This window comes from Motacilla alba, chromosome 2 (genome assembly GCF_015832195.1).
Source record: "Motacilla alba alba isolate MOTALB_02 chromosome 2, Motacilla_alba_V1.0_pri, whole genome shotgun sequence".
Classification (NCBI taxonomy): Eukaryota; Metazoa; Chordata; class Aves; order Passeriformes; family Motacillidae; genus Motacilla; species Motacilla alba.
The window spans coordinates 125,313,097-125,333,325 of NC_052017.1; the positions used below are offsets into that span (position 1 = coordinate 125,313,097).

At 37.0% G+C, this 20,229-nt stretch overlaps 3 protein-coding genes across 9 annotated transcripts in view; 2 read left to right on the top strand and 1 right to left on the bottom strand.

The window, feature by feature from the left end:
- WWP1 (WW domain containing E3 ubiquitin protein ligase 1) overlaps positions 1 to 4,212 on the top strand; it is a 59,987-nt gene extending 55,775 nt beyond the window's left edge. For all 6 annotated transcript variants that reach the window (XM_038128724.1, XM_038128721.1, XM_038128723.1 and 3 more), the window contains 3 exons: positions 350 to 446; positions 742 to 814; positions 2,037 to 4,212. In XM_038128724.1, the coding sequence (XP_037984652.1) occupies positions 350 to 446; positions 742 to 814; positions 2,037 to 2,136 (270 nt within the window). In that variant the 3' untranslated portion in view covers positions 2,137 to 4,212. The remainder of the gene's footprint in view (positions 1 to 349; positions 447 to 741; positions 815 to 2,036) is intronic.
- Positions 4,213 to 5,855: 1,643 nt separating this feature from the next.
- RMDN1 (regulator of microtubule dynamics 1) lies at positions 5,856 to 20,210 on the bottom strand. Its single transcript, XM_038128733.1, has 10 exons — positions 19,947 to 20,210; positions 19,194 to 19,305; positions 16,470 to 16,557; positions 15,344 to 15,503; positions 13,912 to 14,001; positions 13,200 to 13,255; positions 11,098 to 11,185; positions 9,502 to 9,532; positions 8,113 to 8,246; positions 5,856 to 6,059 (listed from the first exon to the last, which is right to left on the bottom strand). The coding sequence occupies exons 1-10, from the start codon at positions 20,064 to 20,066 to the stop codon at positions 6,021 to 6,023; spliced, it is 918 nt and encodes a 305-aa protein (XP_037984661.1). The 5' UTR covers positions 20,067 to 20,210; the 3' UTR covers positions 5,856 to 6,020.
- The window catches only part of CPNE3 (copine 3), a 34,327-nt gene continuing 29,597 nt past the window's right edge, over positions 15,500 to 20,229 (top strand). Inside the window, exons 1-2 of one of the 2 annotated variants that reach the window (XM_038128732.1) lie at positions 15,500 to 15,639; positions 19,396 to 19,541. The gene's annotated coding sequence lies outside the window, so the exon portion shown is untranslated. Of the gene's footprint in view, positions 15,640 to 19,322; positions 19,542 to 20,229 lie in introns of those variants that run through there. The other variant, XM_038128730.1, reaches the window with a different exon arrangement.

Consider the following 20,229-nt stretch of genomic DNA (forward strand, 5'->3'; position numbering starts at 1 on the left):
AATACCCAGAGTCTGTGGCTAGACTAGTGCTGTGTTTATTAACAATGGCAGTAGTCTTTATACAAAGCATTGACATGATTTATATTTTAGTGTAGAATAAAATAGGTAAGGATTCTTCTTATTTGCTGTTCCCAGCCTTCACATTGTAATGGCTGACAGTGCACATAATCTGAAATCACTGTTCTTTTCTCTCCACCCAATTTTGCTAAAGTAAAGAAATGCAAACAGGTGCTAAACAAGGTGGTGTATTTTTAATGGAATTATACTTTTTCAACTATCTCATGGGGTTTTTGGTTTCTTCCAGCTGTGTTAAAGCTTCTTATTAAGTAATTTGAATTTCTATGCCTAGTTTGTAAAAGAAACAGACAACGAGGTTCGCATGCGACTTCTGCAGTTTGTCACTGGTACTTGCAGATTACCACTGGGTGGATTTGCTGAACTTATGGGTAAGTAAAAGGTGACCAGAACTGTTTTATATTGTCAGTTTCATTTGCAAATGAATCATGCTGCAAGTCTACAGCTAAGAGGAACTTCATGTTCATCACCTTGGATCTAGAAGGGCTTTTTGTATCATAAATCCCATGAATATGTTTATAAACTATTTGGAAATTAGCTTGTTTCTGTGAGAAGCATGTTCATGTAACTAGTGAACTTAGTGTCTGAGTTGTGTAGTATTCACGTTTATGTTATGTATGGTACTTAAAAGGAATAGATTACACTTTTCAAAATCTTATTTTCTAGGAAGTAATGGTCCTCAGAAATTCTGCATTGAAAAAGTTGGTAAGGAAACCTGGTTACCAAGAAGTCACACTTGGTGAGTTGTTATGTGTAAACTTTCTGTACCTTTACTGGCTTATCTCTTCCAGGCTTGCACAGGTCAAATCAAATGAAATCTAATTTGGATCAATTCTCTATCTCCATTTTCAGCTTCATTTGATTGCCCTGACATGCCAATATTGAAAACTTTCCTAGTTGCCCTCTTCTTAAATTTTGCAACCATGCTGAACAGTTTGTCAGTGTCAGATCTATCAAAATTATGAGAACATCTTTGTGTACAATAGAAAGGTGTTTTTCCTAATTTTTTAGAGAATATTAAATAACTGAACAAGTTAGTAGTAGGCACATAGTTGTTAGATAAGAGTTGTTATGCAGTAACATCATAAAAGATAAAATGTATAGTCACAAGAAGTAGCATGAAAAAAATGACAGCAAACCTTCAAAAGAAGGATGCTTAGCCAAGAATGATGATACTTTTTCACACCAGGCTTCAGATGGGCCAGTATTGGCTTGGCATTCCTGATGCATCAAGGTGCACAGATCAGTTTTTTATATAGAATGTGCAAAATGGACACAGTGTCCTTTGGCAACCTGTGACAATAATATTCATCATACTTTTAAACTACTTAAGGATATCCTCCATTTTACATGGAGGATAAAAAAACCACTGGATTTTGGTTTGAGTGATGTTTGCAAGACTTAAACATATCTTGTCTAGGATAATTTTGAGGAAGACATGGAATGAAATGTTTTGGCAAAGTCTTTTAGGGCAAAGTTTAGGGGGAAAAAACACCCACCTATATCCAAGCATGTGTAAGAAGGAGAAAAGTTCAGCTTTTTTGTGCTGTTGTTGAAATTTGGAGATGCATTAAGCTAGGATTATATTAAACTTCATGCTGAAAATTTCTTTTTTTATGTATTATTATTATTTATTATTATTAGCAAGTATTATTATAAGTATCATGTTTTTGTATTATATTTTTTCAAAGTATTATAGTTCCCGTATCTTGGACAGTCTTTAGTCTTTCACTGTTCTGTTTTTTTATCTGGTAATAGTCTTTTGTTTCTTAAAATATTGCTCTGAAACTTTGACTGTTTTCTCTTCTAGTAGAAATGCCAAGTCAGTGAGATTACGCTGATTGTTTTTTTCTAATTGTTAGATCAGAACATTTGTAACTTCTACTATAACAATTGAGTTCTGTGAAGTTCTGCATGGGATTTAAGTATACGTAACAAAATTCTGTTTTTCTCCTGCTCAGTTTTAATCGTTTGGATTTGCCACCGTATAAAAGCTATGAACAACTAAAAGAGAAGTTGCTCTTTGCCATTGAAGAAACGGAGGGATTTGGACAAGAGTAGAAGTGACTTCTAGTCAAAAAGGATATCTTGAATAATAAAAGGCCCAGCCAACTAAAATTGCACACTTAATTGTATATAAGCTTTTTGTTCTGTACAGTGATCTTTCTGGAACTCTAAAAGTTTAATTGTTCTCCGTTCTTCCACAAATATATGCAAAACAGTTCAGCCTTTTCTACTTTTATTTATTGCCCTTTCAAAGACCAGAAAAACCCCTCCATAAATTTTGAAAGCAGACAAGAGACTTATTTAAAAAATATATATATAAAAATATAAATATATATACTAATTGGCTCTAGTTTTATAGAGCTTTAAGTGTATGAAAAGTTGCAGCCATTTAAAAGGGCCTGGATTTGCTTTATCTTGGCTTTATCATTCAGAAAAATGTTTAAACTGCTCAGTGTTCTCTAAAGAAACATCTCCAAGTTTGTTTTACTGCATGGCTGTTCTAAAAGGTGTTAAAGGCTTAGGCCAAACGTATCCTAAATATGTAGAAAGATGCTGCTGGTATTTGAGACGACAGAATCTGTTCTTCTGTCAGTTTAATTTTTTAAAATACATAAATAGCTGATATATCCCTCTCTCCTGATGTAGCCAAGGTCATGAATAAAGCCTTTACTACTTGCACAAGAGTCATGTACAATGAAATGAATGTGATTTAATGTTGAAAGGAATTGGTGCCACTGTTCTGAATTACTGCAGGAGCTGAACAGAGTATTTTAATTCATTTGAGCAGCATTGAAATTTGTTTACATAGTACCTTGGGTTATTACCACAAGGATGTTAGGTAATCTTCAAAGAGAAAATAATAAAAGAGAAAATATTACCCATTCACTTCTTGGTCTGGTGTCTTGCAGGCTTTTTTTTTTTTTTTTAATTTGGTTTTGTTTTGTTTGGTTTCCCTTTTCAATCCGTGATGTCCTTTTTATAACTTTGTAGAGTTATATTAATGTAAACTGAGCTATAAGGGTATACAAAAGGTAATGTGAATTTTGCTGCTTTCTGTGTTCTTGTTCAGTTTCAGATATTGGATCTAGTAAACTCAAATAAAATGAAAGTTACTTAAGCTTTGCACAGATACAAATATTATTTAGTATTAAATACTCTCTTTTCTCTAAAATTCTTACTAAAATTTAGATGTATTTGAATAAAGTACATCTAAAACCTGATATCCTTTTATGTAGATCAGGTTTGTCCTAAGTGCACAATAATATAAAAACATTTTACAATTAGTTTTATTGGCATTTTATTGGCATATATTTGCTGAACTGCAAAGACATGTTTAAAAAAATACTAAAATTTAACACCTTCTTCATGTGAATTATAGTAAATGCTACTTTAAGCAAACTGTGCTTCCTTATTATAGAGTAAAAATGTGTTTTAAATCACCATTTGTAATATGCTTTAAATATTACCTGTAAATTCCATTACATTTAAATTACACAGAATTTTGTACACACATGAAAATGATTTTACAATACGATTCAACACACTTGTGTTAACATATCATATTGCACTGTTAAAAGTGTACATGCAGAAAAAACCAGCTATATCTGTTCATGTATCTTTCCAATGCAGCAGCTGAATTCTGCCAAAAGTTTATTTTTCTACATAATGGATTGTCTCAAGGCTTTGTATTCAATATGCACAGCTTATCCTGGAGCTGTAGCTGTACAGAGCTCTGGTCACAGCAGTGGTGCAGCGGGCCCAAACAGACTGCTGTCTTACATGAACTTTTCTGTAAGAGCTTCAGAAATTTCCACCACTTTGAGGGTTTTTCATACACCACCAAATATCTTTTGCAAAACCATTTTATATAGCACGAAATTCATTTGAAGTGCAAATCCACTTAAATTATCACTTATGCTGGTTAGAATGGAGGAAGTTTAAGGAAACAAACCAAGGTCAAAGGCTAGGCACCAGGAGTGTGTGTGTCACTTGCCTAAAAGACAAGGAGGGCTAAATGTCACAGTTAATGAATTTGCACTAATGAATGACTTGGTGACCCACTACCAACTGCTGAATTTTGTGAATCTGTGAGTAACTGAACGAAATAAAAAAGACAGCACACCACAATAATGTAGTTGTTTTATTGTTTTGATAACTTTAGCTGTCTCATAGCTGCAGTGGTTTTTTTCTGGGAATAAGGATTAGTAAGCATGAAAAAAAACAAATTTGGTAGCTTTATATCCATGTGTATGATCTGGGAATTGGTGTCAAGGGCCTGACTGAAAGAATGGCTCTGGAGGAAAAGAAAGCAAAATAATATACCTGTCTGCATGTCTGTACAGTACTTGAATTTTCCAGGAATTTCAGTATGACTGTGTTGTTATTTTTTTTTTTCCCACTTCAATTCCCTGTATTTCACCTATACTTGGGGGGAATGAGTAAGACAGCAAAAAGAGGGAAGGCAGCAAGGGTTGGAGCTCAGACTGGGGAGGTAATACTACTTGAAGGATCTTTTTGTACTTCATGGGTTTTGTTGTTTCCTTTCTTCCTGCAACTCAGCTGCAGGAAGACACTTTTCACTACACACTTCAAAGCTATTACTTGGATATTCTTCCTTTGTGCAGCAGTAGAAAAGGCACCTAAATAATGATGCCACAAAGCTACTAGAAGCAACTATGCCAATGTTTTAGTAGAATATGAATGCAGAAAATTCTCTCAAACACTCTATTACCCACCCTGAGACACTGTAACCTAGAGGACTTCATTATGATGCTTTACTAATAGAAAAATAATAGTTACTTTATGGTCAGTGGGAAAACTCTGTTTTAACTGTAGTTTTGTGGCATCAGGCTTTAATTCAAGCCCCAGATTCTCTCTCAATTGTGAATTTTTACCACTGACTTAGCTCGGGCTTGGTTTGGTAGTCTAAGCAATTATGCTGTTCTTCATCTTACTCCTAGAATTATAATACCCTTTCCTGGTAAAGCAAACACTAGGTATTTTCTAGTCTATTTTTTTCTAGGCTGTTCTACTGAGAATACCACGTTTGGTATTTCTTCATTATTTGATCCACTTTTTCTCTTGGATAATGGGAATATATTGTTTGGCTGGACACCTAACTTAGATTACTTTGTATTGCTGGTGAAAATTCCTGCCAACACAGTAGAAGGACCAAGAAGAAAGTTTTATGTCTACAAACAGAAGTCCATATCGTTCCACACAGTAGTTCCTTTCTAATGTACTGAGAGTGTGTATTCCTCCTGTTAACACAGTCTAGGGTAAAGTGTGTGTGCCCAGCAAACATTTACAGCCACTAAATCATTACAAAGCTTCTCACTGCACATGCTGATAACACCCATAAAGGGATTTTCTTAGATGTTCCCTACTTGGTCTTTTTTCCTTCATTTTTTATTTTAAACCACAACACATTCTGCAAAGTCAAACAGTAGCATTTAATAGTATTGGAATTAAGATGGTGCAGCCTTAATGATAAATCTGTAGGAGCATCTATTAAAGGTCATTGAACCTCACCGGAAAACACTGTAGAAAAACCTGCAGAATTTTAATTATGTCATGACCCTGTCCCTCCTTTCTTTAAACTTATGCTAGTCACATTTCTTATTACTCCTCATAAATAACTTGTAGTTTAGAAGTGTAAAAAACTGAATTAAAAACCCAGGCTATCACTCTGCCAGCCTTTTCTATCTAACTACAGCCTCTGCTTGTGAATGAAGCTGCCTTCACTCCCATGTAAATGAACAGACAGGATCACATAATGAAACAGATCTTCCAGTTCAGATTTTAATAGAAATGAGAGGGAGATAGAAGGTCTGAGCTGTACTTTTAGTAACAGCTTCAGTAAATTGAAGGAGTATTTGGGGCCTTTTTCCTATGCTGCTCAAACCTGAGGCACTGAATCTCCATTATCTTGTTTCTTCTTATATAGAATTAAGCAGCTCCAAAGCTTCTTTCTGCACCTGAAAGAAATAAATAAAACATAACAGTCCCTGGTAGTTACAGACTCTTCTAGCAAAACTTCCCTCACAAGCACCCAAATGTTTCCCTGCAGCTGTATAAATTCAGAACAGTCCTAGGACGAGTCATTTTTCTTCCGTAGTTTTAGGATGCTCAATACATGAAATATGAATAGGAATAAAACACTTAAGCCAGTGTCTTCAGTGTCATTCACTTACTACATAAATGAAGTTTATTTGTGTTGAATACAGACACTAGTTCTTGATTTGCTGCAGTCTAATAGGAGCATGGAGGAAGCTGTCCTACCCCTAACCATACCCAACCAACCTAGGGATTTCAACACTCCAGAGAGCGACTAAGAAGTGAGACCATTTCTGAGGCTCTGTTTGCCTAAGGTTTCTGGTTAAAACCTAGTAACATTTTAATATGGTCTCTAGCATTTATATTAAAACACCCCCCAACAACAAACTGAACAGCAAAAAAAATCTCAACACTCTCTCATCCCTCCTCAAACCACAAAAAAACCCCTCCAACCCAAGAATGGTAATGAAATAGCAAGCCATGCAGACAGTGTAAGCCAGATACCTCTGAGTATCTGCAGTAACAAATGTTCAGAAAACCTAGTTATGCTGAGACAAGAATTCAAATGTCTTTGCACAGGCCAGTTTCCTTTATAGTGTACTATCAAGTGTAGTTCCCAATTAATTTTGCACATTCACACAGAGAATGGAGAGAATGCCATCTTTCTCAGTTCAGCATCTCTGCACCCCTCTAAGAGATTAGGAAATAGATGTCAGTACCAGGAGGCCACAAGTAGCTGAAGCATATCAGTGGTTAAACAACTTGGCTACAGCACAAAAGCCACTCCTGACTATACTTTTTGAATGGCTCCTAAAGAAAGACAAGTTTTTGGGATCACTGGTTTCATGTGTGCCTCCAGCTATTAGAAACTGTCAGAAGAACTGACCAATTTCTTACACATCTGAGACCACTATTCCTTTAGGCTATTAAATTCCTAAACACTGTGCAAGGCACTGGAGGAATGTAAGACTTGTATTTCCACTGAAAGATGTTACTAAAGGAACTCACTTTTGGAAGAAACAGTTTGAGGCATACTAGCGAATCTGCAGAGGGATTCTGAAATACTTCTTGGTAGTGTTTTTTTCCGAGGTGTGAAATGCAAAATCCTACAAACATATTTCTTACTTTGGACATTCTGAGTGTTGTATGGACGTTCAGAATGTGCATCTCAACTGCAGCTTAATGCTAAATGAAATAGAGGTCAATCAACCATTAAAAAAATCAAATGGAAACAAGGCTTTGTTAGTCCTGATGCTAATAGGATTGTTTTTGAAAGGTGACTGTGATTGCTTTAGTTTATACTCAATGCATTATCAAGTATGAACAAGTCTAATGGATTACCTCTCTTGGAAGTACTTTGAATGTTTAGGTAGGAAGCAAATGGCTACCCTCCAAACCAGGATCCTTCTGCACAGTTTCAAAGGATAATTAAGTAACTCATGACGTCTAGCACTGGAGATTTGCTGTCTTACCTTAATTTGTCTTGCTCAGATCATCAGAATCTGTCCCTAGGGGCCTCGAAAGGACTGCAATGTTAAGGTTTTGGTACATCTTTTTTCTCCCTTGTGGTCACATGATTGTGAGCTATTCCAAAACGTAATTTCTACCTTACCCATTTCAGGCATATGAAAGGTGATTCTGTGTTCACATAGAAACAGGCTAGTGCAGGTGCCAGTGTGAACTTCAGCAACACAGCTAAGGCTCGGTTGTTGTTGGCACTATGGAGTTACCATTAAGAAGAAAGTGTAACAGTTCTCTGCTATGAATAAAACAGAGTATTTCCAACCACAATTTCCATAGGTGGCTAGTAACATACTAGAATTTTTTGGTGTTGATGTGATTCTGAGTTAAAGGTGCTGAACTATAAGCTGCCCTGAGTTAATTTTATAAAATATTCCACTGTCATGATGCCATACATGTAGGATGTACATACAATCATATATGATTGTATGATCACAGTTCTTAATTTCCCACCTGTTTGTCCTCCTCTGTCTGTGCAGGATACTCCTTTGCTTTGCTTAACCACAGAAGAGCCATCTTCTTGTTGTTCAACTTCAAGTACGTTTTCCCCAAAAAGAGCAAATTTTTGCTGTAGAAATTTGGATCAGCTGCATAGAGACAGGAGAAAAGCTTCAGATGAGAATGAGCAGCATACTATACTTTGATAGGTGTTTTAGAAAACATAGTTTGGCTTTGGATCAGAAAGAAGCAAATGTAAAACTTTCACTTGCTAGATTTTTTTTTCCTCATAAACAATTATATTAATTAGCAGCTTGCTAGTTAATATACTAAATGACACTAGATTCCTCACAAAGAGCAAAGCAGTGAGCTTAATGCATAAAAGCTTTGCTTTGCAGGTTTGGGGCTTTTCTGGACCTAGGTAGAAAAGGTAGGTACAACAGGCAACGCAAGCAGCTTAGCACGTATAGGCAAGGGAAAATATTTTCTAGCACATACAAATACCAGCTTAATTTTCCCTACACCGAAGAAAACAAAACTATTTGCATCCACAGTGAACATCTTTTAAGGAGAGATTTAAATCTTGCTTTTATAAAGCATCATTCATTATTGAAGACTAATCTTGCCTGCTGTTCATGCTTAACAGCACAGGCCTTCTCTACTGTGGGATTCAAGGTTAGGTTTCAAAACATATGGAGGTGTTTTGGAGGCAAATTTTGAGATGGAGTTCACTGTTCCAGTTCACAGCTGCATTACTTGACACTTGGGAAGACACTATGAGTCCTTCCTCTAATCTTTAATAATTTAACTATGTACAAATCTTTCATAGAACACTGTCTTCCTTTGTCTTCCTTTATCTTTCAGCTAGTGAGTTTTGCTTATGGCTTCACTCCTGGAGAAATAACATGTTCATATTTTATTTTATATCATGCATACAGTTTAACTGTCAGATGGGCTTAATACCTTCTGAAATAATAAAAAGTCTGCTTTTTCTGTTTTCTATTTAGAATACAGAGGACTTTTGAACTCTAAGAAAATTCTGAAAAAGTAACACAGAATTCCCTTTTTTAAATTTCTTCTGCCTCCCTGCACTCCTGTTGAATTCCTTAGGGAAGAGTACTTTATTCTCAGGAAAGTATAAATTTCATTTCAGTATTTACTCTGAAAAAGTCTTCATGTTACACTGTATGTAATGTATACTAAATGTGTAACATACTGATAAAATGTTGCAATGTAACAGCTCAGTGTGCTGACTGGCACACCACATTCATCAGGTGATCATATTGTACTGTTTTGGCTTTGCTGGCTACAGTTACCAACATAATACTGACAGCTAGAAGTTTACTGGAAGTCATCAATCCTAAAAGATATTTTTCAGTCAAAATGAGCTACAGGTCTTCTTACCTTCTTCTGCCATGTGGAAGTAACGAAGAGCCTGTAAAAGACAAAGTTGTATTCTTTAAAGTGGAGAATAAACTCAACACAATAGTCAAACTAAAGTCTTATGCACATACCTGAAGAAGGAGTTCCTGTCCATGATATTATTTTTATTAATTCAGCATGCTACTAATATCCAATTAGATTTGACATAATCTCAAAAGAACTAGTACTTACCCAACTATACCCCTACTACTTTTTCTGTAAGTGCAGCACCTCCTATTTGTTCCTATCAAACTGGATTGTGTTTTTCCAATTCAACTTGTCAAGATAAATTTTGAATTTTGTTTGTAGTACCCAGCACATCTGCAGTTTTCCCCATCTATTTTTCATGTATAAATTTAATAGATGAAAAAAATCTTACGATTTGGGTCATTAATAAATATTTGAGAGAGAACTGACTCCCACAGAGCACCAGTCAGTAACAGTCAGTAACCTGTCTTACATAAGGATAAACATCTACAATATCCACACATTTTCAATAAGTTTCCCATGCAAAATGTTAAGTCCATCCCTACCTTTTCCTAATGGTAGTAGGGGAAGGGGAAAAAGCTTTCACATAACTTGAAATTATGGTCATATCTACAAACAGTTTTTGTACTGAAACTGCAGAAATCTTACCAGTACAAGTTTGCTTCTCCAGTGAGTTTAAGTGCTACAGAACTGAATGCTGGGACCGGCACTATTCTGGCAGTCTTTGAAATCTTGGCTGACACTTTGTATTCTTCTAAGAGTGGTTTTTCAGGAAAACTTACAAGCTTGACATTCCATTAAAGAGTTTTATTTATTTTTCAAACAGCTCTTAATTTGCTTTCGGTGTAACAGCAAGCAGCCTATCCCCCCTCTTTAAAAGAGCAAAACAGTTACTGGTTGTTCTAAACTAACAAAGACTGAAACAACTGCAGCAAACTTTTCTATTACCAATTTAACTGTCAAGCTTCTATATATGTATGGGTGTTTAAATAAGATGCACACTGGTTTAGACACACTATTTTAAGGATTAACATCTGGATAGTATGTTGCAGGGTGTATGACAGCAGGAATCTTCACAGAAAAGAGGAACAAAAGTACTTTCAACTGAAAGAAAACCCACACCAGATGTGGCCAGAGAATTAAAGGGTATTTGTTCATCTTAAGTAACAAAGTGAGCTGTTGCTTTTTGCATTTAATATAAGGGGACAAATTCTACTGACTAGCAAATAGGTATACGGCATAACACCACCATATAAATCATCATGACTAGACTAGTACAGTTATCTGTAACAGAGCACAACAGTAAGTACCATCTAAGCTACATATAGTTTTTATTTTCTCATGCAAAAACCACACAAAATAATTTACACTATTCTATGTGTGCTACAGCTGAAGAAAACAAAAGGTATTTGTGTTTTTAGATACCCCTCAGTCTTCTGTTATATTCTAATTTTATTATTGACAGTTGTAAACTCACAACTCCATGCTTATTCCATAATCAGAGGTCAGCTTTGTCAGGAAAATAAGTACAAGGTGTATCATCAGCTTTGTGGGGGGAATAACAATCTGTGAAATATTTTCATACTGTACCTCTTGAAATGTGGAAGTTGGTGGTGTGGCAAACAGTGTTGCAGCTATTTTTCTCTGGTACCATGGCATCTCAGCAAAAGAGTAACACCTGAAGGAAAAAGAAACATTTATATCTACCCTTCACATTTCACTTGTTTTCAACCAACAGTCTCAGAATTGTTATTGGACATAAAAACTGGATGTCATAATTGTTGATTCCAAGAGTCAAAACTGCAGACACACTGCAAATTCTATAAGCATGTTCTCAGACCTGTAAACAAAAATAGCAAGATGTCTGAAGCTGCTACTAAAGAAGTTTTGGTGTGTGCTTTACTGGGAACTAACTATGTTAGCTAAAACTGGGACAATCACCAAACATGAGACAGATTTTGAATGATTTTAACGATTTACGTGTATTTTGTTCTAATGTATTTGCTAAAGCAACACAACTGAATAATGTCATTGCCTTACCTCAACACTACTTTGCTTTTCTCAATTATTATTATAAAGTAGATCTGCAGTACATTCCTGAGACTCTGATCTATAAGAATGAAAATAAATTCAAGAATCAAACCACTGTGCTCTAGGCTAAGCCATGCTGTGCTGGTTTTCTATCTACTAAATAACACAGGTAATCAATCAGTCACTTATCTTATTGGTGCTGAAAGGATTAAACATTTTTATTGAAGCATTTCAAGTGCACAGAACATTCTGGGTGCAAACATTAAGCAATGATACTCACTTTAGCAGCCTCCCACAATGAGATTACAATTGTTATTCATTGCATAAAATACAGCATTCTAGAGCAGGTGAAAAATTAGTAATTGTAAATGTTTGGAGGAGAGGCAGGCAAGACATGGAATACACTGCCAGAGTTGAAATTCTGTCATTAGATGTGCCTTATGAGAAAGAGATTTAGTCCAGAACAGATTGGAAATGGAAAAGAGAAAAATACTCAAGAACTGGCTGATAATAAATGCCAGTTTCACATCAAGATGGCTCCGGAATTCAGTAATGAGTACATTTAAATATACAACATGGGGATATTTAAGAGCCAGAAGCAGTATTAACCTAACATTTCTGATAATATTTTCTAATTTTCCTCAGGAACAATGTCTGAAGTACTTCCCAGAACAAGCTCGTATCTCAAAATGGACTTTGAGGCTTATTCAGTTGGTAGCATATACTTCTGCTTAAAAATCTGGACTACTGCAATTATTAGATCATGTGGGAATGAATGGTGGATGCCAAAGGTTCTGAACTAGTAAAAAACTCTGGAGCATTTGCCATTATCATTTTATTTGATAAGTAGGATAAAAAAAAAAAAAAACATAGAAAAACTGACTGTGGGTTTTAGTATTTTTTTAAGCTGAAAATACATTGCCTTTCTTTATTTTTAATCTCTCAATCTTATAACAGAGATATCTGGTAAAACAATATAGCACCTTTGGTCTTTTTCAGACAAGTAACCAAAATTGCTGTCTGGAGTCTCTCACTAACACATAAATGATATTGCTTTCCATCACACCACTTGCATAGAATACCCTGGTTAGTATGGAAAGTTCTATTTCCAGTCCATTTGCCTGCTATGTAACAGTAATTCTTAGTATCATTTTCATTGAGCAGTGAATTCAATTTCAATGATTTTTGGTTAATACATATGCATTTATAAGCTCCCTTAATTTAATGTAACATTTAAAATACTGTATCCTGACTGATAGTAACAAAAATATTTTCAGAATACGTCTGATTTTTGATAGCTTTTCAGGGACTGTATTAGGTTGCAGCCATCACTGAAATTTAATGTAAAGTCAGTGCCGAGTTTTGACTCCATTCATACTCCAGAAAAAAATGAGCTAATACTTGCTATCACTGATGCCCACTATGGATTCCATGAAGCAAACTTAACATCTGTAAAAGGAGTTTTAAACAGTTATATACAAAAAAAATTAAATGAACAATTATTTTTCATCCTTTACAACTGCATAAGAACAGCTAGACTTTTTCAAGGCATGATGTCCTATATCTGTTCAATATGTTTTCATGCTTGCATCAATTACAAGTACATTCTAAATTATTCCAAGCAGTTCTGTAATTAATGCAAGATATTTTATACATCTTACCAAATCCCTATAAGATGAATTGTTGTAGCATCTTTTGGATTCAGTTCAATGGCTCTCTGGTGCGAGAAGAAAAAAACAACACAATATGTAAAGAAGTTGTTTTTACACATGGATTAAAATACATTTAAAAATAGACTTGTTAGCATACTGTTAATTAAACCAGACTGTGGTGTGTAGAATTTCAAGGCAACACACTACTTATTCACTGCATAACTTAATCAGCTCACCTCCAAAAGTCTGGTAACACTGACAGATGTCTAAGCACATCTCTTTAGTAGGTTGTTAAATGTTGCATTTGAGACTTGGCATGGTCAGATATTAATATAATCTCTGATGATATAAAATTAGTAGTTTTTCATCTTCTCCAGTATTTGTCCTTTACTATTACATAATCCACAGTTAAAAGGACAGCCACACTGCCATGTATCAATATCTCAGGTACAACTGATCTAGTTCTAAGAGGTGTCTAAAGCACTTCAGCTATTTCAAGACTCCCTTCTAAAATTACTTAGTTGTCCACAGGAGAGAATTTGCACTCCGTGTTTCTGGGGCATTTCTGGAGCATATGTCACAGTAACCCAAAAAACAAAGTGCTACTAGGAAGTCTGAACAGAAGTATGCTTTCAATATTTCATGAAAAATTAGTTCCTACCTGTCACACAATCTACATACTGGACACACTAATCTTGTCATATGCAAAAAACTGCATTACCTGGAAATGCTCTTTGATGATAACAGCATTTCCAATTTTAGTCTTGATCCCCTCATAGTCCCCAACATCACTGAGGCAAATTCCATACCACTGTAATTCAAATAACAAGAAAAACATTTAATACAGCACTATAATAACAGTAATTTTTAAAAAACTTCCAACCAGAACAGCTGCCACCACAGGCAGTGTTGTGGTTTGTGTTTATTTCATTAAGTTATTGTTAAATGGTTCATTTTGTTATTTCCCCCCCACCCCCCTGCCATTTTCCCCAAATTGTTTTTTCTGTAAATTGTACCCTCCCTTAAAGCTGTCCTTCAAGCTATTCCCCTCCCTTTGTCCCTTCCCTGCCTGCCAAGGAAATCCTGCCCCTTTTCGTGAATGTTCCCTGCCACTCACCCCCTGGGCCAATCCCCGACTGAAACACCCACTTAGCCATCCCCTATTCCACGATGCCCTATTGGCCCATGTGACCTTTCCCTCTCCTCCCCCTATCCCGATTGGTCCCACAGTGTGGATGCAATCCCCTCACTCCTCCCCTGAGCATTCCCAATTGGTTAGCTGTTTGTATCCACCCTCTGACTGGTATCTGAACAAAACCCCCTGCATACTAGGATGAGGTGCTTTTTTTGTCCTGGTCCCTCCACCTCGAACAAATTTTCCCTGTGGAACCACAAGACAAAAAGCCTCCTCCTTCGCGTAGTCCCTGCTGTGGCCGTAACAGCGTGCACTGTAGAGCTTGCAGCTCTTTAGGTTCAGCTGAGGGCAAACCCCAGTCCTCAGCTGTTCCCCACTCCTGTCGTGGCTTTTAGAGTGTACAGAGCTAGTGCAGGTTCCAGTAGGCTTCGGCAAAGCAGTAAGTATTTGCTGTGAACAGCTCGATCAACATCAGAGCAAGCTGCTGGTCTGCATGTGTAAAGGGAATCAATGTCCTCTCCTGATCCAAGATACCAAGGCAAGTGACTACATTTTGCTACCTCCTTGTCTGTGAGAAAAGCAGCACAAAAAAAAAAAAAAAAAAAAAAAAAAAAAAAAAAAAAAAAAAAAAAAAAAGGGGCAGAATGCAGCCAGGGCCTGAAATATTTCCAGTGAAACTCTACAGAGCCCAGAAAAGGCATGCTGAATGTGGGATGTACAACATTTTTAAGGTGACATTGTGGCAGGAGGAGCTGACTACATTAGTTGTTATCACCCTGATCAGTCACTTCTTTTTATGGTCCTGCACACATTGAATTTTTCTGCTTTCCTAGAGGAAGTTTACCTGGAAAAGTCTGAACTTAGATCTTCCAAAAACTTTAGGAAGAATCAGAAGTCTCATTCGTTCTCAACTGAAAAGTCAAATTATGCTGAAGTTTCCTAAAACAGCACACTGACATTTGTTCTCTTTTCTGTAAGCAGAAATCAAACAAGATTTCAGTTATTTTGCATGGCTCACCTTGTGTGCCGCAAAATTTGATTCATTTTTTTCAAGTGCCTTTTTTGCATACTCAAGGGAGTCATATGTTAGTTGTTTCTTCTCCTCTGCAGAAGTACTACCAAGCTGAGCCAGATCCCGTGATGACCGTGCCAGCCGCCACAACAACTCTGCATCATCGCTGGTTAGGAACAGAAACACTGATGTTTTAAAGCAATCAGGGAAACAAAGCAAAAAAAGAGTTTTAAAGTATATCTCAAGAGGGCGATGGGACAACAGTGAATCATCTGTCATGCTATGCTATGTACAACTCCATGGTAACAAACAGCAAACGAAAGCCTACTATTATATAGACTGTCTGACAATACCTTTGTTCTGCCATTCTGGTCTGCAAAGCAAACAGATCTGCAGGAAAGGTTTTTGTTTTCTCAAAAAAAAAAAAAAAAAAAAAAAAGATAGACATTTAAGAAACCCCAATGGTACCACTCAAAACACCAGAAGGAAAAGGATGGCTAGTCTCTTCTTAGCTAGATGGTATTTTTTGCAGCACTCTGCTGATTTGTATTGATGTTTACTTGGAGTACTTAAATTATTATGTGGGGTTTTTTTCCTCAAATTATACTTAAATTATGAAATTCTTCATAGAAAAACAGTGGAAAAACCACAGATTAGCTGTACCACCAGCACATAAACCTGTACATTTAAGTATTTATTTGTATCACTTTACCAAATGGCGTATTGTAAGTTACAGTCCAAGCTTATGGATCCTAAGTTTTATTTTGTTAACATACTGCTTTGGAACACTGCTTACAGTTCATTATACTTTAAACAACTACTACTGGCTTACTAATTTAATAGAGACTTTAAAGTATTTCAGAATTTTGCAGTGTATTCTAAGGGATTCTTAGAGTAATAAAACAAACATGACTGAAAAACTTGAGGGTTAACCCTCACCTTCTACAACTATCAGTTCTTTCTTCATTCATTTTTCCATCAGGAGGAAAAAGATCACAAGTCCTTCCTTTCCTTCTTACATTAGGGTGAAAAATAGGTTCTCCAGCATTCCACAATGAGTATATCAGTTGAAAAACTGATACAGAAGAGCACAGAAAAGAAGCTACAGTAATGTCTCAAGGCAATGAGGTACCTGTTTTTATGCTGAACCAGCAACCGATACAGCTTTTCAGTTTCTCCACTCCCATACAGGTAGTCTGCTTGTTCTATCACATCTTCCACTTATGAGGGAATTAAGATTGTGGAAACAGAAGAACAAATGATAGTTAATTAGGACATTATCACCAAAGCATTGCAGAGCAAAACAACCTAGCTGAAAATGATGTAGCTCATTTTTAGGCCATCATTTCAAACTTACAAGCACAGCAGGATTGAGTAAACAACATGTACAATGCACGAGGATGGCAACTGGTGCCTCTCCAGTGAGACTACAACAGCTTTTAGCATGACACCTTTGGTTGCTGGACAGATTTAACATCCCAAGGTGTCTTTCTCAGTGCATTGGACTACTAGAAATAAGTTATTTTTTAACTTGTGAAAATGGCAGAAAAGACAAAAAAAAGTATGGAAAATGGATGAGGAGAGCAAGTGCAGTACAGAATTGAGAGTAACAAAGCTCCATTAGTATATGTAAAGAATTTAAATCTTACAATAACAACGAAAAACCCTCAACTTTTAAAAATATTCTTCATTCTCAATATGGTTCCACAGTTCAGCCAGAACATTACTGCAGTTTGAGTAGGTCCCATTATTTACTCACAAGCCAAAACAAAACATTGCTTAAAGGTTTTCTGACCTAAGTCCATAGGATTTTCCCAAATACAACCCCAAAAAAGACAATCTACTGAAACTCCTGTGTGTTCAAGATACTAATAGCAAAAACAATTTTGAAATCAGAATTGGCTTTCTAGAATATCAATTTATGAACTAAGTACCATTATTTTTATGCTTTCTTTTTCTAGAAAATACTCTGAAACACAACAGTGGTGGGGGAATATAATTTCCACAACTGCATGAATATAATAATATATAAATAAATATAGTACTTGGAACAGCATACAGGAAACAGAAGTATCAAACACCACATTATAAAGAATTATAGCATGAAAAAGGATAGAATTAGAAGGAAAAATACCCAAAGGGAAGCAGATGGGTAATTTTGTTGATGTACGTAACTGTACAGAAGAACAAGTTTACTCTTCTGCCAACATTAAAGCATTAAAAAAAAATCTTTTAAGTCAAAAGCCATGTCTAATTTTTTACAGACCTACCTATGCTTACTGTCTCTTTGTATTACTCCTGGGTCCATGATCAAACTTAGAAGTCAAAACATAAGTTCTAACCCCATTCATAAAACTTAATCATGTTTATAAGGCTTCCTTTTTCATGTTACCTACTAAATACGGTAGCCACATTTAAAGTCAGCACAGTTTTCTTTACAGAAGAAGCAAAACATTGAAGGCTACTGAACACAAAAGCCTCCTCTTCAGCTTAAAAACATTCTAGAATACAAATCAATGTATTCTGGATAATTTTTAACCTTGCTGTCTCTAAATGTCTTCTTTCAACCCTTTCAAAGATAAGATAATGGTCTGTGTGGACTTTGGATTTTAGTGTCCAAAATGAGCTTCATGGTACATCTTCAGTATGATCTTCACTAAACAGTTATGTTTACTTGCTGACCTGAACACTACTAAGGACTGAATGCTCAGAACTCAAAACTTCTGAATGCATTTCCCACAAGCCGTTTTATGCAAATTATTATACTTTTATTACTTTAGAGTATTTTTCAGGTATGTCTACTTTTATTTCTACACTTTATTTTCTACTTTACCCTTGTTTTTACCGTATTTATTACATGTCTTGTATAGAAAGCCCATTAGCGTTGCTTTTCTTGGCAATGTAAACATCAGAATCACGTGGGACCAACTAAGCAGTGTTATTTATGTTCCTCATGAGAAAAGATGAATTCTTTATTCCTCATTATTATTATTTCTAAATTGTGTAGAGTAGCTATTTCAAATCTACTCACTGATACTCCTTCTGCCCATGAAACAGCTCCTTATCCATTCAAAAATTTATTATCTAAATTTTTATTTCTATCAGCATAAACATCTAAGATATTTCTCTTTTTAAGACACAGAGAAACTGATTACCTGAACTGGCTACTACCTGAACTATGCAGTAAGCACACATCCATCCAGTTTAGGCTCATTCTCCTTTCAGTCAGGATTACTCTGAAATTCCTTATTTAGACAGACAAGTTTTAAGTCTGCAACAATAACCCCTTTTAAGATATTGTTACTGTCCTTCCCACAGTGAGACTATTCTTACTCAAAGGATACAAAAAAAACATTTTGCCACTTGTTAAATTGTTTTCTAGTGGGTAAAGCAAGGCTTTGCTTCCTGCTTTTTAGTGTTACAGAGACAGAAGATATTTCTCAATCTTATATGACGACTATCTTGGTGTTGCTAAACTAGATTAAGTTTTGGTCTGCATTCCTAACAGACCCATATCATTTCAATAAGAGTTAATAAAAGTAAGAGTAAATAAGAGTAATTAAAGATTGGGCAACAAATTAGTTATTATCCACCTTGTGCATGTGTTCTATCCCTGACATCTGACAAGATGTGCTACTAATCTGCTTTCAGTTATATCTGAAATAATCACTTATTGAAGCACTATCACATCACCCATAAGCATCATTCATAAGCATCCTATCACAAAATGACACTGAATGCAGTCTTAATGAAAAAAGTCAAAAGCATTACACCATTTCCCTCTATAATTCTGGTACAAAAAATTTCAAGTTTCACATTGGGATAACCAAAATACTTTGAAATTTGAAAATACTACCTTTGAAGCTTGCATGAACCTCAGCAAAGCCAGAAATCAGCTTATGAGCTTCATAAACCAAAAAGGAGCCTGTTGAAAGCACAACTCCTCTCTGAAGGCTTTTCCTAAGCACCTGTGTAGGATCATAAGATAAGTATTAATGAACATTCCGACCCCGAGTTAAAGAAGGTTTTTCTTGTCTGTATCACCGGTTATATTTCAGACTCTGAGCAAAAAGAGACTTCAAAATTTTAAAAAATCCTGGTAAGACAAAATGTCACTTCATCAAGCGAGGATTTGAAGTATATTCAACAGAAGCTCACGATTACGCCTGAAAACACGAACAGAGGACCAGACTGGACATAAACCGTAAGTACGGAGTAAACACAAGGTTTGAAGCAAAAATCAAATGCGTACTGCTCAAACGATCCCAGGGCTCAGTTTTCGCACAAACAAACCATTTCTCCGCTACGCCCTGCGGTGGCGGAGCCTCCACCCGCCTCCCTCATGCCAGCGGAGCGGCTCCGCGGGGGCGAGCGGCGGCCACACCCCATGGGAATCGGAGTGAATTAGGTTGGAAGAGGCCTCTGAGACCGCCGAGTCCAACCTAGGACCGAACCCCACCACGTCAAATAAGGCACGGCGCTAAGCGCCACGTCCAGTCTTCCCTTAAACACCTCCAGGCTCGGTGACTCCCCCACGCCCCCAGGCAGCGCATTCCAAGCAGTCCCTGGAAGCGGCCGCGCTCCCCGCAGCGAGCGGCACCCTGGCTACCTGAGTCCCCGGCCGCCCCCGGCCGCCCGGGCCGCCCATCGCCTCTCGCCGGAGCGCTGTCCCCAGGCCGGCGGGGCCGCGGCGGAAGGGCCGCGCCAGCGCCGCCATGAGCGCCGCCATCGCCGCCGCCAGCACCGCCCCCCGCCTGCGGAGGAGCCGCTCCGCCCCGCGGCCCTGCCCGGGCTCGGGGGTACACAAGGGCAAGGGCCGGCCGCTCGGCCGGGCAGCCCGCCGTGCCGCGGGCCGGACATTGCGCGGCCGGGCCCCGAGCCACGCCGGGCCC

Bases quoted from the DNA above. Each gene is read 5' to 3' on its own strand.
- RMDN1 (XM_038128733.1), bottom strand. From the start codon at position 20,066: ATGGCGGCGCTCATGGCGGCGCTGGCGCGGCCCTTCCGCCGCGGCCCC. The intron at 14,002-15,343 runs GTGAGCCATGCA...TTTGAATTACAG, and splicing joins CAAATTTTGCGGCACACAAG to TGGTATGGAATTTGCCTCAG. The intron at 11,186-13,199 runs GTAAGATGTATA...TTTTTCCTTCAG, and splicing joins ATTCATCTTATAGGGATTTG to GTGTTACTCTTTTGCTGAGA.